Consider the following 18,011-nt stretch of genomic DNA (forward strand, 5'->3'; position numbering starts at 1 on the left):
TCTTGCCGCAGCAATAAGCAATTCAACATCGTCTATTATCTCCTCCGTACTCCTAACAGAAAAAAGGACCTTATTTGCAATTATCCTAATAAGTATTTTCTAATACACAATATTTAGAAACATCTCTGGAGGTGGAAGTTGGGTCGAGCCCAAATCTCTGTGGTCTGGAGTCTCCGAGTCCAGCTTGGCCCGGCCTCGCTCGTCCGTGATCGTATCACGAGTCACCGTTACCTCCCAGGAGGGCGCCCGCGCTTTGCTCATACGAAACGCCATTTCCTATTGATGGATCCATCGTCCATGTATACCGACGCGCGTAAGGAAAGAAACAGAAATAGACTCTCTTTTTATATCACGCGCTCTCTCTCTCTCCCTGTCGGTCTTCGTCGCGACAAAGCGAGAAAGATTCCTCGATCTTCTTTCTCCTAATCCAATTCGACCTCTCTTCTCACTTCTCACCAAGATCGATCTTATATATATCTGCTATGTTTAGGGTTTTGTATCAAACGAGAAGCTGAATCGTGAATTTGGATGCTTTTGCTCGGCGATGCGAACGATGGAGAGGAAGAAATATCCGATCCGTGCAGAGGATTACGAGGTATACGAGATCGTAGGGCAAGGAGTTAGTGCTTCGGTTTACCGAGCGCTTTGTATTCCTTTCAATGAGATCGTCGCCATCAAGATTCTTGATTTAGAGAAGACTAGCAGCGATCTGGTATGATCCATGATGTCTCGCATCACTTGAATTGGACTTTTTTTTTATTGTTAATCGGAGTAGAATTGGCTAAAGTTTGTTGAGAAGTCTTTTTATTTCAAATATTTAATCTTATTCATTTTTTTCACTAGTGGATGGTTTATGAATTGGGACCTTTGCTGATGCATATACAATTAATATCGGAAATAATTTTAGGATTTAAGGTGCTCTCACGAAAGGAATCCAAAGAAAGGCACGTAGAGATATGAACAAGGTGACAGGAACTTAAGCTAATTTAGCATGGGAACTTTAATTCATGATCGCGAACGATTTGCTCTTCTTTAGTCTGGGAAAGATTAGTTGTAGGTAGAGATATGACGGGGCGTGAGGAGAAATGGAGACTTCCTCATTGGTTTCTTTTCTCTCTCCTGCGGAGGCTCCAGAGTTTGAAAGGTCTGGAGGATCCGTAGTATTGAATCTATTGATGCCACCCCGCTAGAAATAAAGTACAAAGGTCCTGCTCATACGAGATACTTGTGATACATAAATTCAGATTGGTGATGCGAATGAAGTAAGGTGTGATAGAACGTGTAATTTTAGGCTACACATTTACTTTTCTATGATGTCAACTTAAGACCGAGCCAAGCATTGCCTTTCTTTTAGGTTCTTATTTTAAAAATACATAACTACATGAACCAAGGTGTCTTTACTCGTTAATTACATGATGCATGTATTTATGTGGATATTTGGATAACTTTCGCATTCAGATTACATATCCTAAATACCATCAAGCTACATAAAGCATTATGATCCATATGCTTGTTTTGTTCCAATCCTGCGAATATTCTCTTGCTTTTCTTGTATTTAATGTCTTTCACCTTATTGTTCCTAATACATACGTCCAAATTTGCAATCCTGAGATAGTTATCATCGAGTAAAGCTGGTGGAGATGACATTGAGTTTTCTATAGAGTTCCACCTGGCATATGAATGTACCCAAGGAGCCTTCTCTTTACAGTGAATGCAGTGTTATAGCATCACCTTCTAGACGTGCTCCTTAGGTTTTTAGATGCTTTAAGACGATTAAGTTTACTAATTTATCTGCAGAGTGCTTGCTAATATGATGATAGTTCACTTCAGTCCATTAAATAAGCACATTCTTTTTGTCATGTGATCATTCATATTGTGGGACTGAGGTGTATGCTTAAAGACAGCAATATCTTGGTCGGTTGAATTTCAGTTCCACTTTTTTCCCCCTTTAAGTGCCATAATTTGCTTTTTGTTGATTATAAGTCATGATCATTGTCTAATGTTGCAGTAAGATCTCCGAGTCATCAAAATTTTTCTTTTCAAGTATAATGATGGGTTGCCTTTTTGATCAACTATTTCTATAGTAAATGAGTCTTTTTATCTGCTTGCAGAGCAGAATAACCCGTGAGGCACAGACAATGACCTTGATTGACCATCCTAATGTTCTCAAGGCACATTGTTCCTTTGTGAGTCGTCATAGCCTATTTGTTGTGATGCCTTACATGGCTGGAGGGTCCTGTCTTCATATAATGAAGTCAGCCTATCCAAATGGTTTTGGGGAAGTGATGATTGCAACAGTGCTACGTGAAGTCTTAAAAGGCTTAGTGTATCTTCACCATCATGGTCATATTCATCGTGATGTCAAGGTAAGAATATCTATTTTAAGATTTTAGTTGGGATGATTACAATATGGAGCATCATTTTCCTAGGATCAATGTTCGGTTTTTTCAATTGCTAAATTTTACCTGTTTCTGGCATGATAAGTTGTCCATATAACACAGTAATACTCATATTGATTGATTGACAGGTTTCGGAACTTTGTGCATCTTGTGGAAAAGAGGCCATCTTAACATATGATCCTCTGCTTTTATCACTTTTCATGAACTTCAGTTTTTCTCGGGAGCATTGAGGAATTTGTCAGTTTTTTCGCTTTATGTGTTAAATTTGAGTTGGTTCTCTAGGTTGTTGACAGTTTATCATAGCTTGTCTATGACTAAAATTTTCCAGTATTATAAACTTGACACAGTGATCTCCTTCTCTATATGGGAGTGCAACCTCTATTCCGCATCAGCTTAGACATTTTCTTTCTTGTGCATCAGAATATCTAGTGGATCCATCTCTAAATTGATGGAAGAACATGCTAATTGAAGTTTCTATTGATATCACTCCCATACATGTGGTTTTTTCATATTCTTGACCAACTTCCTCAGACAACTTCTATGTTGCTAGCTTTTTAATATTAACGAATATGTACAAAATATTTTAAGTATTTTTATCTATCTAAATAAGTATATACATAAGTGTTTATAAGATTTAGTATAAAGATTTACGACTTATTTGAATGCACTGTAGCAAGTGTTCAAATATTGAAAGGCACTTTTGGTTGTTCTAATGCACCTTGGTAGTTGTTTGAAAATATAAAGATCTTAAGTCAGGTTGTTCGAACATGGCACATTTGCATTTGAATCGATTCGCAAATTTTCATGAAATCTGAGATTCGATAAGATCTAATTTGATTATTATTTAGACTTATTTTGAAGAGGTATATAAAAGTTAGTATTTTCTAATCCTAAGGATTGTCAATTATATTTTAAAGAGATTTTATTGAAGAAACATTGACTTCTACTAATAGAGATTTTCATTCAAAAGTATGTCTTAAGAGTGATCAAGATGAAAAATTAATCCGGAGAGTTAGTGAGATTAAAGACTCACGAAAAGCAGTGAGTCGTGTGGATTTAAGCGAGCATAACTATTCAAATAGGGTTATGGGGATTGATTGAGTCTATAAGTCAATTTTTTAAATTGTTTTAGTTTATTAGTGATTGATTTGATCTGAGTTTTTGAATATATAATTTTATTCAATTTAGAGTTGTTTATATAAAAAATCTTAGTATTTTTATATTTTTAATTTTCTAATTATTATTCCATATTATTATTTGCTTAAGCAAGGGTCTGGGAAATCGTGTCAAGAGTACCTTTTCATATGTGATCATCCAAAAAGATAGAAAGAGCATCAGGTGGATACAGCATTAAAGTGTCTATACAACTGACGGTTAATTTGTCAAGTCCCCATATACTTGCAAATTGATAGGTTCCGATGCCTATCAAACAATACCACAACGGAATAATGGTGCAAATAAAGAAGATAAATCCTAGCCGTCGGCTAGACTTGAGAGAAAAGAGATGAGAGAAGAAAAAAAAAGTTTCTCCACTTTCTCACTCGTAGTTTCATTCTGTACTCTGCATACTTTCGCATGCCTCTTTACCGTCTCTATGAATTTGAATATTTTCTTAGTGTACCGTTTCTTAATTATCTTATTTTCTCATATAGGCTGGAAACATCCTAGTTGACGCTCAAGGTGGAGTTAAGCTTGGAGATTTTGGGGTCTCGGCTTGCCTTTTTGATTCCGGTGATCGACAGCGCACCAGGAATACATTTGTGGGGACACCTTGCTGGTGATTATACTGTAGTTAGAAGCCTCTTAGTGCATGTCTATGTTTTGATATTCTTTTTCTTACAAATTATTCATTCTTGTAATAGGATGGCACCGGAAGTAATGGAGCAGAGACATGGATATGATTTCAAGTTGGTCTATTGACACTTCTTTTGCCATCACATATATATTTCAAGGGCATTTTATCACTGCTTTTGCTTTGACCAAAACATCTACAGGGCAGATATCTGGTCTTTTGGAATCACTGCTTTGGAACTAGCTCATGGCCATGCTCCTTTTTCAAAATATCCTCCGATGAAGGTATGCTTAATTAGATAATAAAATATTTGCATGGATATAAGGGTCTATTTACAACAGATTTTGCGTTTTAGAAATAGTCATCACCTATTATGATGTAAAGGCTTTTCCTATGCACACCAGTGGCGTTAGTTTCAAGTCAGGAGAAAAATCTTTCCAGCTTTGTGGGTGACACTGCTTAGATTTTTTCACTTTGCTGACCAGGCATTGGTAGGAGTTTTGTCACTGTACTTCCAATTTTTCTTTCTTGTTAGTGAGATATGGTGCAATGTGGGTAACTAGGTTTGTTCGATGTGACTTTCTGCTGGATAATTGAGAGGCGCCTACAAGTAGGTGCAGGATGAAAAATCTTGCCTTTAAATCTTTGAATCAGGAAGTTCTTGAATTCAACTTCATATTACAGGTCTTGCTTATGACCCTGCAAAATGCTCCACCAGGCCTTGACTATGAAAGGGACAAGAAATTCTCAGGGGTACATTTTTATCATATAGTTTTTACAGCCCTTGTGTTTGAAAATGCTTTCACACTCCTAAAGTAGTGCCTCTGATTCAGTATTTTAAGCAAATAATTGGTATGTGCTTGGTAAAAGATCCATCAAAAAGGCCTTGTGCACAAAAGCTCTTAAAGCATCCTTTCTTCAAGCAAGCCCGGTCTCAAGAGTTCATTAATCGGAAAATTTTGGAGGGATTGCCTACTCTTGGTAATCAATATCAGGCTCTAAAGGTATTAATCTTGTGCTTAAGTTCTTATTATGGTAACTTCCAATTATCTTGGTATAATATTGCTGCTTGACTTGTAAATCAGGAAAAGGAAGAAGACATGCTTGCTCAAGAGAAAATGTTAGATGGAGAGAAGCAAGAAATATCACAGGTCTATTCAATTGTGAAAATTTCAGTCACCTGGAAGTGTTTCTATTGTGTCATTAAGACATATACAAGCTATTTAGAGTTTTTATAGTCTCAAGAAAGGATCAAGTACTAGAAAGTTACCTAAGAAAACTCTTGACTGTGTTTTATTAGATAATTAGTTGATTTGAAAAGCTTAAGCTATTAGATGACAAACCAACAATGAATATCATGTCTTTAATTCTCTCTTTCATGTGCGACCCCTAATACCTTTTGTGGTAAATGATTAATAACAAGATGTACATTCCGCCACACCGCAACACAATAGATACTAAATAATATGAAATAAAAGCAGGCTAGCAAGGTCTGAATCAATGACCTCCAGAAAACCCAGCTTTAATATGTGTGAAATAATTGATTGACTAAAAGTTTAAGCTGTTATGTAGCAAACACAACAATGTACATCATGCATTTAACATATTTGAATCATTGTCTATTCCTTTTGGGATCTGCAGATTACGTTAGTGCATCTTTGGTGGTGGTTCTTTTAAGTGATTGATGTTCCGTTGATTTGAGTGATTTTTTATTTCTCAATCCACAATTAATTCTGATGAATAATGGATCTCTTTTTATGCTTCAAATGGAAATCTCATTTGAAGTTCTCATTTCTCTTTATGTAGAATGAATACAAAAGAGGAATCAGCAGTTGGAACTTTGACATTGCGGACTTGAAGTCTCAAGCTTCACTGGTACAGGAGTTCTCATTTCACCCATGAATTCAGATGGAGATACATTTGTTAAACTTCATATATTTCTGTCAGATTCCAGATAATGAGGATATTATTCCAAGTAAATGTTCAGATGGCTGCCCGAGTTCTCTGTTGGAGATCGAAATCTTACAAGAAAGGGTACAAGTAAGCCCGCCATTTGCCTCTAGTTGCACATTGCAGTATGAAGGCAACTTGGTGAGCCACTTTGTTTGTTATAAAAGATAATTAAGCTGGTAATAAATTGTTGACTGTTTTCTAACAGCAACCTAAGTTGCTAGGAATATGATGTGGCGGCCCAAAACAAATCTACTCCCCTTTCATCACCTGAGCAAACTACTTGTTTTCTGAGGTAATTTTCATGGTTTAGGCAGTCACCTTTTCTACTTGCTACTGTAGGGTGGTGTAACGGAAAATACTATTAATTGCTTATAATTGTCTGTGAGATTTTTCATAAAGGATAAGGAAAGTACCACTTTTATTCTCTGAGATTCAATAGTATTGCATATTGTTTCAAATCATCACATGGATATAGAAAATCCTTAGGGCCACTTTTGCATGTGGACTAACTTTTTTTATAGCCAGAAATTCATCCTGAATAGCCTTCAATCTTGGTAAACAGTCTTTTCAAACGTTGACAAAATGATTCTGTTCAATTGCTGAATGAAATCTGATGAATCTGACATTAAGTATAAGATTAGTGGTACAACTGGTCAGAATTGTTTGTTAATAGGCAACTGCACAGAAAATTGTGTTTCTGAAAGTTGTGGATTAGAGATCAATGGAAAACATTTAGAGACTGTCCAGTACAAGCCTTGTATTGAAAGGAGGTTCTCTGCAAGTTCTTACTCCTCATATATTTTTCCTTCACCTAAAGGGGAGAGGTATGCTTTGAACTGTATGTAACGCACAAGGCATAAGATGTGATTGCATAGCTTTCAACTTTTCATCATCTGTGTGTACAATAGCCATTTATCCTTCACTGTGGTATTCAGACTTTCCATTGTCTATATACAATATCTTTCTAGTACAAAGTCTCCTGAGGGTTCTTTCTATATGCTGTACTTCTATATCTTATCGCTTTGTTTCTTTCTTGTCTATTTTGCAATTTATTCTGATTTAGGTATTAATTTAAAATTGGAAGTTCTAATTTATCTGTTAGCTGCCATTATGCGTTATTTAACATGTTGGCAGTGCTAGTAAGAAAACTGCCAAGAAATCTAATATGCTGCATCTTCTTGGTTATGTGAGTTCAGCTTTACCAAAAGTTCATTTGCAAACACCATCTGTCTATTTTCTATTAGTCATTAACAAAATCACATAGCAATTTGCATTACCTTGAGGCATATCGATATGTGGCAATTGAAATTTGAAACAGATAAAAATGGATTCCCATGCTGGTGGTTGGCCATTTACATAATCAGCATGCACTAAGCATGCCTTGCCCTTGCGGCATCCGTACAAGATGATGCACGAAAAGATTTGCAGGGGGAGTGCTGACCATCTGAGTGCCAGCATGATCAGTGCCTTGTCACATGCACCTTGCCTATGCCCAACATGCAAGTTCCTGTGCCTCTGTAGAGAAATGTATGAATTGTAGATCTTCATGCTTGTAAAAATAAAATCTGGTTGTCTATCTAGAACCAATCACATTAGGATGACGAAACTTCTTCATAAATGAATTGTAGTGTCTTCTGCCACATTATAATTTGTTATTACTTTTCTTCTTCACAAGTCAATTAGTGTGTATCAGATTGTAGTTTGTTACCATATTCCCACACTTGCATCTATCTCATTAGCCAATTGTGTATTTCAGGATGCAATTACCTTTTGAATTGGCTAACTTTTTATTTCCTCTCATCTTCACTATACATTAATTTATTTACAGTTTTAAGTGTTAATTTTCTAAAGCTATACCTCAAACTTCTTTGTTAAAACTAACTTTACCTAGCAAAAGTCGTAAGTATATTATTCCATCATATGAAAGACATGCAGAATGTGAGAAACCAAGGGGAAGAAGAAAATATTTCCCTTGCTGATCTATAATTCCTCTGTTGAATATATTTGTTTTTTAATTGTTAAGGAGTTCTTTTTCGTGGATAGTTTCTTCCTTCAATAGATTAACCATCAGAAGTGATACTTGCTTTATCCATCACTTTTGATGTTTGGTGTATAACAATAATGTTCTTGTGTACAGTACCCTGTTTGTCTTTCATTCTATACAATAATACAAATAGATACTTTTGTTTGGTGTATAACAATATGTTCTTGTGTACAATACCCTGTTTGCCTTTCATTCCATACAATAATACAAATGTATGATGTGATCAATATCTATTTCTTTCAGTTTGAAGCAACAAGAGAACCAGGATGACATATCAAAATGCAAGGGAGCACCATGCCATATGTTAGATGATGCATCTATAGCAGCAGTTTCTAGAGCATCTAAATCAACAGGTATGTACAAAACTACTTCTCTTTACTCGACTTCTTTTGTTATTCTAAACTTAGTGAAAGCTTTGTTATACTATAGTTTGATTCTTTTAGCTTACTCTTGTTGCTTCAGCATTAAATGTGGATGAAGTTGATGGTAAATCAAAAACTCCAGTTGTGCAGCAAAAGGGTCGTTTCAAAGTTACATCTGGGAACGTCGACTTAGACGAGGTAATCTGACAGCTATTGTTCCACCTTGGTTCCTTAATCTGGTTTTAGTCGGTTCTTTTCAGGCTCTTCCATCTGTTGGCCTGCCAAAGAGTCACAGTATGCAGGTTAGTAGTTATTTTTGTGATTTTTTGTTGTGTGAAGGTATTGTAGCACTTTGTTGAATAATTTGTTGTCAGGGCATGTCTCTATTGATTGTTGGAATTTCTACTTGAAGGTAATGTTGTAACGGTGCCACTCTAAAAGAGAATAAAACTTTGAGTACTAAATAGCTAGAAATATGGCCGAGTTGTTGCACAAGGTGGAAGCAAACCCAAGACAAGACTAAATGTAATAGCAATGAATAATAACAAACCAAACTAAGGATATGACAAAGCTAGTAATAATATCAAAAAGGAAATGCACAACCAAGATGCTAGAAGTAAAGAATTATTAATCACCCAAAATAACCACAAACAAGAACACTAAACTCAAAGTAAACCATAAAAGAAAGAGATTGGAAGATGAGATTTATATAGTTCAGTGATGCAAAGTTTTAATCCACTAGTAGAGATACAAATATAAGTGCTCTATCTCTCGAAACTCTCTTTTTTGATGCACTGAACCCAATGTAAAAGTATTTATAGGTGTGACTCGGAGCCGTTCAAACACTCGCAGCAATAATATCCAAATTATGCCGCTATTTTCGAATGTCTTACGAATAGATTTTGAACACTGACATCCTCAAAACTCTTGAAAAGTATAATGTGGATTGAAAGCCTTGCGAACGTTATCAGTTTGTTCAAATAGCCGTGGCTCGCTTGAACACCGGAATGCAAAACCCTGCACACCACAAATTTAATGTTGGCCATTCATACGGGTTTGTGGCCTTTCGGACACCCATGTTCAATTTGAGCCAAAACCAACACGTGCTCAACTCAATCTTGGAACAGTTTTTAAATAAGCTAAAAACTCTTGGTTGAGCTCGCCTGACTTATTAGTTGAGTGAGCTCATTTGACACATCCTTACATGTATTTGTTTTGCTTGTTTCACTGAACAGCTTATATAGCTCATATTATGTAGGTGATTTCTCAGCTTCCTACAATCAGCTTATCTTCAGTTGATGCTACATCAAATCTTTTTGGTTGTTCCATTTATCCACAGCTGCACAGTATTCTGCAGGCAAACATACTTCAGAGGGTATGAGTTGGAATTTTCTGTCTTTTCTTTCAGACTTATCATATATATCTTATCCTCTCTAAATATATTTCAGGATAATATCCTTAGTTTGATGAAGCAATTGAGCATTGGTGATTTATCACCTGCTTCTTCAGCTTCAGTAAATCGTTCAATTGAAGTAACCCGATCAGTTCCTGGCATTGCAAATGGGAAGTCCTTAGTAAGTGACAATACCTTCTCTTCTCATACTGTTCAAGTGTTTATGACATTGTAATTTGTGAATAGTTTAACTATCACACATTGAGTGCCTCAAGGTATCTAACATATGTGGTACTCATCATTAGACATATCATGCTTTCTCTTTGTGTATGAACACTGCTCCGGTTATCGCTTTTTTGGGAAATAAGTGGAAACAACATATTAGTATAATTATGAAGTTTGACTTTGGACATTGCTTTACGAACTAAGCCATACTAATAAATCAAGGTAAAGGTGTAAAATATATATATTCTATGTATGTTGTTATGAAAGAACATACAAGAACTATTGATTTCAATTCAGATGTTGGTTCTATTGCTGATGAGAAGATAGTTAGATACTAAGAATAAGAGGTCCCAACAGAAAATGAAGCATATCACACAATTATAGTATTTATAACTGGACTGTATATATGCATTACTAAGCATATATCTTGTTGTCCTGGAAAACCAGTAAGGAATTAGTCAATTCTTCCAAAATATTAAGTTTACAAACTGATCGGAACAACTTTACATATAATACAATGAATTCAAAAGCAAACAGCATAAAGTATGAGATATTAATTGGGCGTCAGTCCTTGTTCATGACAGAGTATGAATATCCTAATTGCAGCTGATGCGCTGAAACTGTTCATAAAACAATCCAAGGAGATGCATGTAGTTTAGACATTTTGTCAGTATGCTGTGCTGGAAAAAAGGAAAAGTTGAGAGTTTAAAATTATTTGCCATATTTCATAAACACAGCCATTAAAGATTTTAAAGTGGCACTGAAAAAACTTAAATTTGTAATGAGATTGTAAGCACTCACAGATTTCAAGAGGATATAACAGACAACATTATTATGTTTGTCAGAGTTTCTCTCGTGAAGTATGGACATATCCAGTAAAATTACAAGTCTTAGCAGTTGGGTGTTGGAATCACATTGCATCTAAACATCGGTTTTCTGATTTTATTGTTAGATTTGAGCACTTGGATTGAATTTCTATCACGAGATTCTGTCTTTTGCTTTAATCTCAATGGTTTGATCAAGTATTGGCTAACCCCTAAGTTGCCTGATTTATGATATGATATATTCTAACTTTGGTTTAGTTCTTAACAAAGTATTTGGATAGGTAATTTCTTGAAGGACCAAAATCCAAAGACAGTGTATTCACAAAATTTACAATATGCTATTTAGGAACAGTACATAGAGTATGGTGCATTCGATTTGTAAGGTTTTCACTGGCATAATGCAGTCATACCTCTACAAATGACTATTAACTTCGTAACAATCTATTAAAATAATGCCTTCTCTTTGCAGCTGGAAGCAGCACTGGAAAGAGAAAAAGAACTGCTACAGAACATCACTGACCTGCAATGGAGGTAGTCACAATGATCTGAAGCCATATAATAAAAGAGTATGCAATTTAAGACGCTGTTCCATCTCTGCAGGATAATATGCGCACAGGATGAGATACAAAGGCTTGAAGCAAGGAATGCTCAGGTGGGCACATCTGACCCCAAATTCGCATAGAAATGTTAAAACCAATATGCTTGATAGAAATTTGTTTGGTATAAGTGTCATGAGATGTTAACTGTTCAAGATGACTTAGAACACATCCAGATGTTACATTGCCTCAGCTCTGGTCCAAGTTTCCAACAAAACGGAGATGTTGAAGCAATACAAGGATAAGACGGTTGCAAGTGCCCATTTCTCATTCATGTTAACCGAAACTACTGTTAGCGATTTATCAAAGCCTTTGTCTTTGCCTATATTTCGCGGGTGAAATAAGAATCGAAATGATTCATTTGAGTTCTAGGCTCAAGCACGTTCAGGAGATCAATGAAACGATGAGCCGAGTGATTGCTGCTGGACGATCCCTTTGTCCTTGGACGTATAGAGATCTTGATTTATCTTGAGAGATGAATTAAGAACCAAAATCTCAAGATATCGCAATACATAAAGCTACTGAAGGATATCAGATTAATTGTTAAAATTTAAGATGTGAAGCCTTTTTTTGACAAACAGGAAAGGCACTACCTCTCTAGATCACTTTTGATTCGATCGTATTGTATTAGCCCGACGTCTTAGGATTTATCCTTATCTCGGCCATGATTAATTCCTTGTTTTGGTTTCTCGGTAAAGATTTGTCCAGGGGAAGGAAAGGCATTTCCAACCACCGTGGCGGCACCCTAAGCATGTCCTTGCAAAGGCTGCAACTGGTGCCTGAGAGGCCTAGAGCCTTAGAGGATCACCTGCTCCACCTGGGAGTTCACCCACTAAGACACGTACCCCAAAACATTTTCTTCTTAAGCAAGTAAAAGGACCCATCGCCCATACGCCCATATCACAGAGGGAGGTCAAAAAACCAAAAAAAAAAAAGGCTTTTAAAGTTTTATTAGCATTCCAAGGATCGACAACATAGCATGTAGCTTATCCGATCACAGCGTGGATAAATCTCTCTGTTTTCAAGCAAACATCCACGTCGCGGACAATGGACAAACAAGTTGTGCTCCCTTCGTCTTATCACATCATCAGCCGACCAAACCCCCACAGCATCCACACTATGGTAATGCCCGTCTGTTCATGTAAAATTACTGTATCGACCTTCTGATGTTACGTCGCAGTCCTCCCCACTCTCGGAGGACTCCTCGTGGGGCGATGTGCTCGTAATATCAACAAAAGAGCCAGTCCACTTTTTTTAGTCTAAGAGCCAATCTGCTAACAAGAAACGCATGAGATGAGGCATGAGGGCCATATTCTACTGTGGGATCAGGACCATACGATAGGGCAAAGCCTGACAAGATCAGACGGACACTAGACATTGTTGGAATATAATAACACAGGATAATGAGATATATATATATATATATATATATATATATATATATATATATATGCACACGCTAGGAAAAGGCTAAGTGGGGAAAGCCTTTGGCTTACAAGTAACAACTGTAAAGTTAAAGTTCCGTTCCTCTTACTAATTTCTTTTCCCTTTTTTTTCTTCGTAAAGAAAAAGTCCATAGACACCTCTTACTAATTTCTAGGAATAGAAGAAAAGGTAACCAACAACCTAGCATGTTGGTAAAAGAAATAAATAAAAGAAATTGAGAGCTCCTCCTTGTTGAAGTGTTATATTCTATTTTGGTGTTAGTGGGCTGGGCCAAAATCTTTTTTCTATCTCGGACCGGATAATTCCATCTCTTCCACCGCATCATCCCCGCTGTTGCTGTCGTCGTCGTCCCCGGTTTGGATCAAGAAGGGCGAGTGTGAGTCACTGCCATTGTAGGGCATCGGAATATCTAGAGGTGGCGGTAGTAGCTTATTCGAAGCCTCCCATTTGTCGGCGAGCCCATCACCTTCTAGCATCCGAACCACCTCAGACATCTTGGGCCTGTGAGATGGGAGGTACTGGGTGCACAAAAGAGCAACTTGGACCATCTCGCCCACCTCTATCCTGTCATAGTTGATGCCCAGATCCCGGTCCACCAGTAGGTCTAGCTTCTTTTCTTGATGCACCTTTCTCACCTATATTTAGAATTTAGAAAGATAGTGTTAATAATATTTTAAAAAATATATATATAATTCGAGGGAATAAAGTTGAGGCACAAAAATATGCATTGTAGATAAGATCTCCCGAACCAATTTGAAAAGTTACAAGCTAACATCGATCAAATTTAGCAGGGAAAAGTGGAACGTGATAGATATGTCACGCATAGTGGATGCATGTGTGTATATATATATATATATATATGGAGCGGATCAAAATGGTAACTTGGCATCAAATGGTTAACAGATTCGCCTCCGGAATAGTTGTTGAAAGGGCTGTGTGTCACGTTAGATGCATGTACTACTTAGCACCACCGAATGTTGCATCGAAAAAGCATATGCTTATAGAAATACACAAGTGATACATTTCATCAAATTATTACTATAAATTATCTCAAAGTTCTAAGTAGATAATAGCTGATCACACTAACCATCATGGAATCAAACTCGATATAACTTACCCAATCAAGTATGATGCCCTTCTGGTTCGGTCCCTTGCCGAACTCAACCGTCCGTTGCCCGGCGATGAGCTCAAGCAGCAGGATGCCGAACCCGAAGACGTCGGTCTTATCAGAAGATTGCCCGGTTGAAAGATACTCCGGCGCGATATGCCCGACCGTCCCACGGACGGCGGTGGTGACGTGTGAATCCCCGTGATCCAGCAGCTTCGCGAGGCCAAAGTCGCCGACGACGGCCTCGCAGAACTCATCAAGCAACACATTGGCGGCCTTCACATCCCTGTGGATTATCTTTGGATCGCATTGCTCGTGCAGGTACAGCAGACCCCTCGCCGCCCCTAACGCTATGCGTTTTCGTGTGTTCCAGTCCAACGGCGGCTTACCTGTTATAATTAAGATCATAAGCAGTTGATTAGGGACTAAAGAAAAGGGTTTGGCAGGTGGGGCCCATGATCTGGTCAAATCACGACCACGGAAAACGATGTGGCATCATCATCATTTAGCATGAGACGTGACACGCGAATGATCGGGATTGTACGGTGATAACGACGGCTTACATAAACTGTATTAATTGCGGTGGACTCGTACGTAGACGACTTGGAACTCCAAGTGGAAAAGGAGCAAAGTAGGGGAACGGACGAGACCGGGTGGGCCCGGTTCTGGAGACAAGTACAGACCACGCGATCGTACCGGCACAGTGACCCAAACGGTACATGGAAACTAGTGAATTTTCCATTATAGTCCCTCTAATAAAATTCAATTATTATCTACTCTTCTAAGTTGCGTAAAAAGTATTTTGTAAAAAGGACCCTAATGTAATACAATACAATACAATACAATACATACCGCGGAGGCGAGTCGCGACGCTGCCGTTGGGCATGAAGGGGTAGACGAGAAGCCGCTCCCCGCCGGCGGCACAGAAGCCGATGAGGCGGAGGAGGTTACGATGCATCGCGAGGCTGATCATCTCAACCTCCGTCCTGAACTGCGCCTCCCCGGATCCCCCGGCGTCTTTTAACCGCTTAACTGCCACCACCGTGCCATCTCCTAGCCTCCCCTTGTACACGTTGCCGAACCCGCCCTTCCCTAAAATGTTCCGCGGGTTGAAGTTATCCGTCGCCACCTGCAGCTCCCTTAGCCCGAACTGCCTCAGATTTCCCAACCCAATCACCACCTCCTCTTCCTCTTCTCTCTCTAAAACCAAACCATTAATTAACTACATTAAAAACACGATTAATCCACCGATTTAATTAGCTAAAAACCAATGTAAACTTACCAATTATACCAAGAATAGACTGGTGCTTCTGCTTCTTTCTCCTCCAAAGGAACAAGGAAATAGCAAGTAGTAGAAGAGAGGAGCCACCTAAACTGGTCCCCATTGCAATGGCTAACTTTTGTGCCTTTGATCTCTCTAAACCAGTTCAGAACAATTCCAATCAATTGATAAGAAGAACAAAAGAAACTAAAATCTCTTAAAAAAAGGAGAGAGAAAACAGAGGTTCATTAATTACTCTGAGAAGATTGTAAGAAAAAAGGGAGTGCGATTGGTGTGGCTGTTCTCGAGCACTCTTGCAATGAGTGGCTTCCACATATCAGAGGATTACCCATAATGCTGGAAAGAAATTAACAAGAGGAGTTAGAGAATAGTTCTAAATGCAGGGGGGGTTTAAGAGAGAGAGAGAGAGAGAGAGAGAGAGAGGATATAATACCCACTTGAATGTTCTGGCCGGGAACAAAGGAACAGTTCCGCTTAGGTTATTGAAAGACAAGTCCCTGGAAAACGGCGACGTTGGTAGTTAGCGTTTTAGGGACTGGGAGTAGAATAGAAGAGGGAATAGAATAGACTACGACTCTTATTTTATCCTGGAATAAGGGAGTTATTACAGGAACGAGAGCTGCGGGATCTTGGATAAGGACACAGGGAAGGCTCCAGAAAAGCTATTGTTGTTTAATCTCCTGCGGAGAATACCAAGAGATCGTGGAATAAGTTAGAATAGCGAGATGAATAAAAAAATATAACCCGATACCCAATAATACCCCAATGCATGCGCGAAGATCTTATGTACTAGTTTTATGTTATGTTTCCGAGATGGCGGATTGCTCACAGATATCGAAGGCTGGAGAGGCGAGACAGGGATTCGGGGACACGGCCGGAGAAGCGGTTGTTGGATAAATCTAGTGTTTGCAGCTTTGGAAGTAGTCCTAATTCTACTGGGAGCTCCCCTGTTATGTTGTTGTTCTGTAATAACCTGAAGACACAGAGGGGATGAGTGAGAGTTAGAATAAGGAAAAAAAATCCAGATAACTTGTTGTGGATTGGGTAAGAGGTCGGAATAAGTAATGCTCACACTTGTTGGAGATTGGTGAGGTTGCCAATTCTTCCGGATAGAGTCCCAGATAGACTCTGGCTTGGTGCTCCCCTGGAACAAAGAAGGAACCCATCAGACCCAATACGTTTTAAGTAAAATACTTTGAGGGCATGGATTCAAAACTTGGATAGCTGTACTGCATTGTAGAATATTAGAAGAAGAAAGAAGACTCACAGGCCAATAACGAGGTTCTCAGAGGAGCAAGTAATCATAGCCCAGCTACATGGATCAACGGAGTCCCCGTCCCAGTTGCTCAAAACACCATGTGGGTCGTTTAGCTCTCTTCGGATATCTATCAAAGCCTCCACTAAAATCCAAACAAACCCCAAAAAAGAGGGGGGAAAAAAACACCATGAGAGACATTTTAACAAACAGTTGTCGAGCAGAAAAGATTCCTAGTTACCTTCTGCATTGAGCGGCTGGAACGAGAAGGCGAGAATAGGGAAGGAGAATACGAGCAAGCAGAACAGCTTAGAAGCCATTAGAGGAATACGAGGGAGAAACTCGCAAAGAAAAAGGGTGGTGTTTCTTATATGAGAGAGAGAGGGATGGAGAGGCGAATGATGGTGATGGGTATAGTGTGATGTTGGGAGGGGTGGGGAGGTCTCTCATGCCTACCCTCCCAAGCATGAAAAGAATGATGATGAGGTGTAGGAAGACATGGAAATGCATGATGGACGGCTGTGATGATGGCGATGGTGTGGGCCCCATGATTGGTGCATGACATGGGAATAAAGTTGGGGGATGGCATATGGGGGGCATCGGATCAATGCATCGGATGCAGGGGAATTCGAAATCGGGAAGCTGATCCGGGTGTCAGATTTCTAGAGAGAGAAAGACATTTATAGAGAGATAGAGGTTTGGTCACTGTACTCAGTCCCAGATCACACACAGAGAGAGAGGGAGAGAGATAAAGATGATAAAAAGAGAGAGAGAGAGAGAGGGGGGAAAAAGGGGTGGGATTCTCTATTTATTTTTCTCTTTATATAAAGTAGAAAAGAAAGATGGCACTGCGTGGTTCGATTGGGAATGGGATTGCGTTTTATAAAGTGTTAATTTTATTATTTAAAAAAAAAGAGTTGTAATATCGGAAAATAGTACGAGAAGAGTGAAAATTTAACTGTGCCAAGTAAAATTAATGCACTCTCTCGATTAATTATATTCTAGGATTATGGATTAGAGCGAAAGAAGTTTAGGCGGAATCAAAACAATAAATTTTGGGTAGATTTTATTATATCAGCTCATGGTATTTTTTTTTTATTTATTAAAATGCTATATATAAATATGATTTAAATTAAATTTAGTTAACTAATCTATATAAGTAGAATTAATTTTTTTTTTATCTAGTTTATAATTAGACTCATCATGATTGATAATAAAAATTAAAGTGCGGTTGGTATGTGGAAGAGGGTTTATCATGCTTTTAATGTGAACATTTTTAATAATTTCTTTTTAAAATTAATTCATGATATGCATGATCCGTTTGGTGGGTGG

General features: G+C 38.2%; 2 protein-coding genes across 6 annotated transcripts; one reads left to right on the plus strand and one right to left on the minus strand.

The window, feature by feature from the left end:
- The first annotated feature begins 337 nt into the window (after positions 1–337).
- Positions 338–12,229, plus strand: LOC140777181 (serine/threonine-protein kinase ppk11-like). 5 transcript variants are annotated; one of them, XM_073121119.1, is made up of 18 exons: positions 338–712; positions 2,112–2,366; positions 4,052–4,176; positions 4,262–4,306; positions 4,394–4,475; positions 4,876–4,944; positions 5,025–5,195; positions 5,277–5,342; positions 5,998–6,066; positions 6,139–6,282; positions 6,366–6,436; positions 8,432–8,541; positions 8,651–8,748; positions 8,811–8,852; positions 9,890–9,925; positions 9,999–10,124; positions 11,462–11,523; positions 11,593–12,229. In XM_073121119.1, exons 1-18 carry the CDS (start codon positions 545–547, stop codon positions 11,672–11,674), a joined length of 1,821 nt encoding a protein of 606 aa, XP_072977220.1. In that variant the 5' UTR covers positions 338–544; the 3' UTR covers positions 11,675–12,229. The 5 variants fall into 5 exon arrangements, with proteins under 5 accessions (XP_072977220.1, XP_072977219.1, XP_072977218.1 ...); XM_073121118.1 differs by having other exon boundaries at positions 9,821–9,925; positions 11,593–12,228; XM_073121117.1 differs by having other exon boundaries at positions 9,809–9,925; positions 11,593–12,227.
- Positions 12,230–13,101: 872 nt separating this feature from the next.
- On the minus strand, positions 13,102–17,315 carry LOC140779962 (probable LRR receptor-like serine/threonine-protein kinase At4g30520). Its single transcript, XM_073125319.1, has 11 exons — positions 16,921–17,315; positions 16,692–16,824; positions 16,497–16,568; positions 16,254–16,397; positions 16,033–16,104; positions 15,862–15,921; positions 15,660–15,760; positions 15,425–15,559; positions 14,995–15,342; positions 14,152–14,531; positions 13,102–13,669 (listed from the first exon to the last, which is right to left on the minus strand). The coding sequence occupies exons 1-11, from the start codon at positions 16,997–16,999 to the stop codon at positions 13,319–13,321; spliced, it is 1,875 nt and encodes a 624-aa protein (XP_072981420.1). The 5' UTR covers positions 17,000–17,315; the 3' UTR covers positions 13,102–13,318.
- Positions 17,316–18,011: the final 696 nt, after the last annotated feature.

The sequence above is a fragment of the Typha angustifolia genome, chromosome 15 (assembly GCF_048772165.1).
Source record: "Typha angustifolia cultivar Huaian chromosome 15, ASM4877216v1, whole genome shotgun sequence".
NCBI classification, from domain to species: Eukaryota; Viridiplantae; Streptophyta; class Magnoliopsida; order Poales; family Typhaceae; genus Typha; species Typha angustifolia.

Bases quoted from the DNA above. Each gene is read 5' to 3' on its own strand.
- LOC140777181 (XM_073121117.1), top strand. From the start codon at position 545: ATGCGAACGATGGAGAGGAAGAAATATCCGATCCGTGCAGAGGATTAC. The intron at 8,542-8,650 runs GTATGTACAAAA...TTGTTGCTTCAG, and splicing joins TAGAGCATCTAAATCAACAG to CATTAAATGTGGATGAAGTT. The intron at 8,749-8,810 runs GTAATCTGACAG...GGTTCTTTTCAG, and splicing joins GGAACGTCGACTTAGACGAG to GCTCTTCCATCTGTTGGCCT.
- LOC140779962 (XM_073125319.1), bottom strand. From the start codon at position 16,999: ATGGCTTCTAAGCTGTTCTGCTTGCTCGTATTCTCCTTCCCTATTCTC. The intron at 16,105-16,253 runs GTGAGCAATCCG...TATTCTCCGCAG, and splicing joins CTCTCCAGCCTTCGATATCT to GAGATTAAACAACAATAGCT. The intron at 15,560-15,659 runs GTAATTAATGAA...GAACTGGTTTAG, and splicing joins TTTCTTACAATCTTCTCAGA to AGAGATCAAAGGCACAAAAG.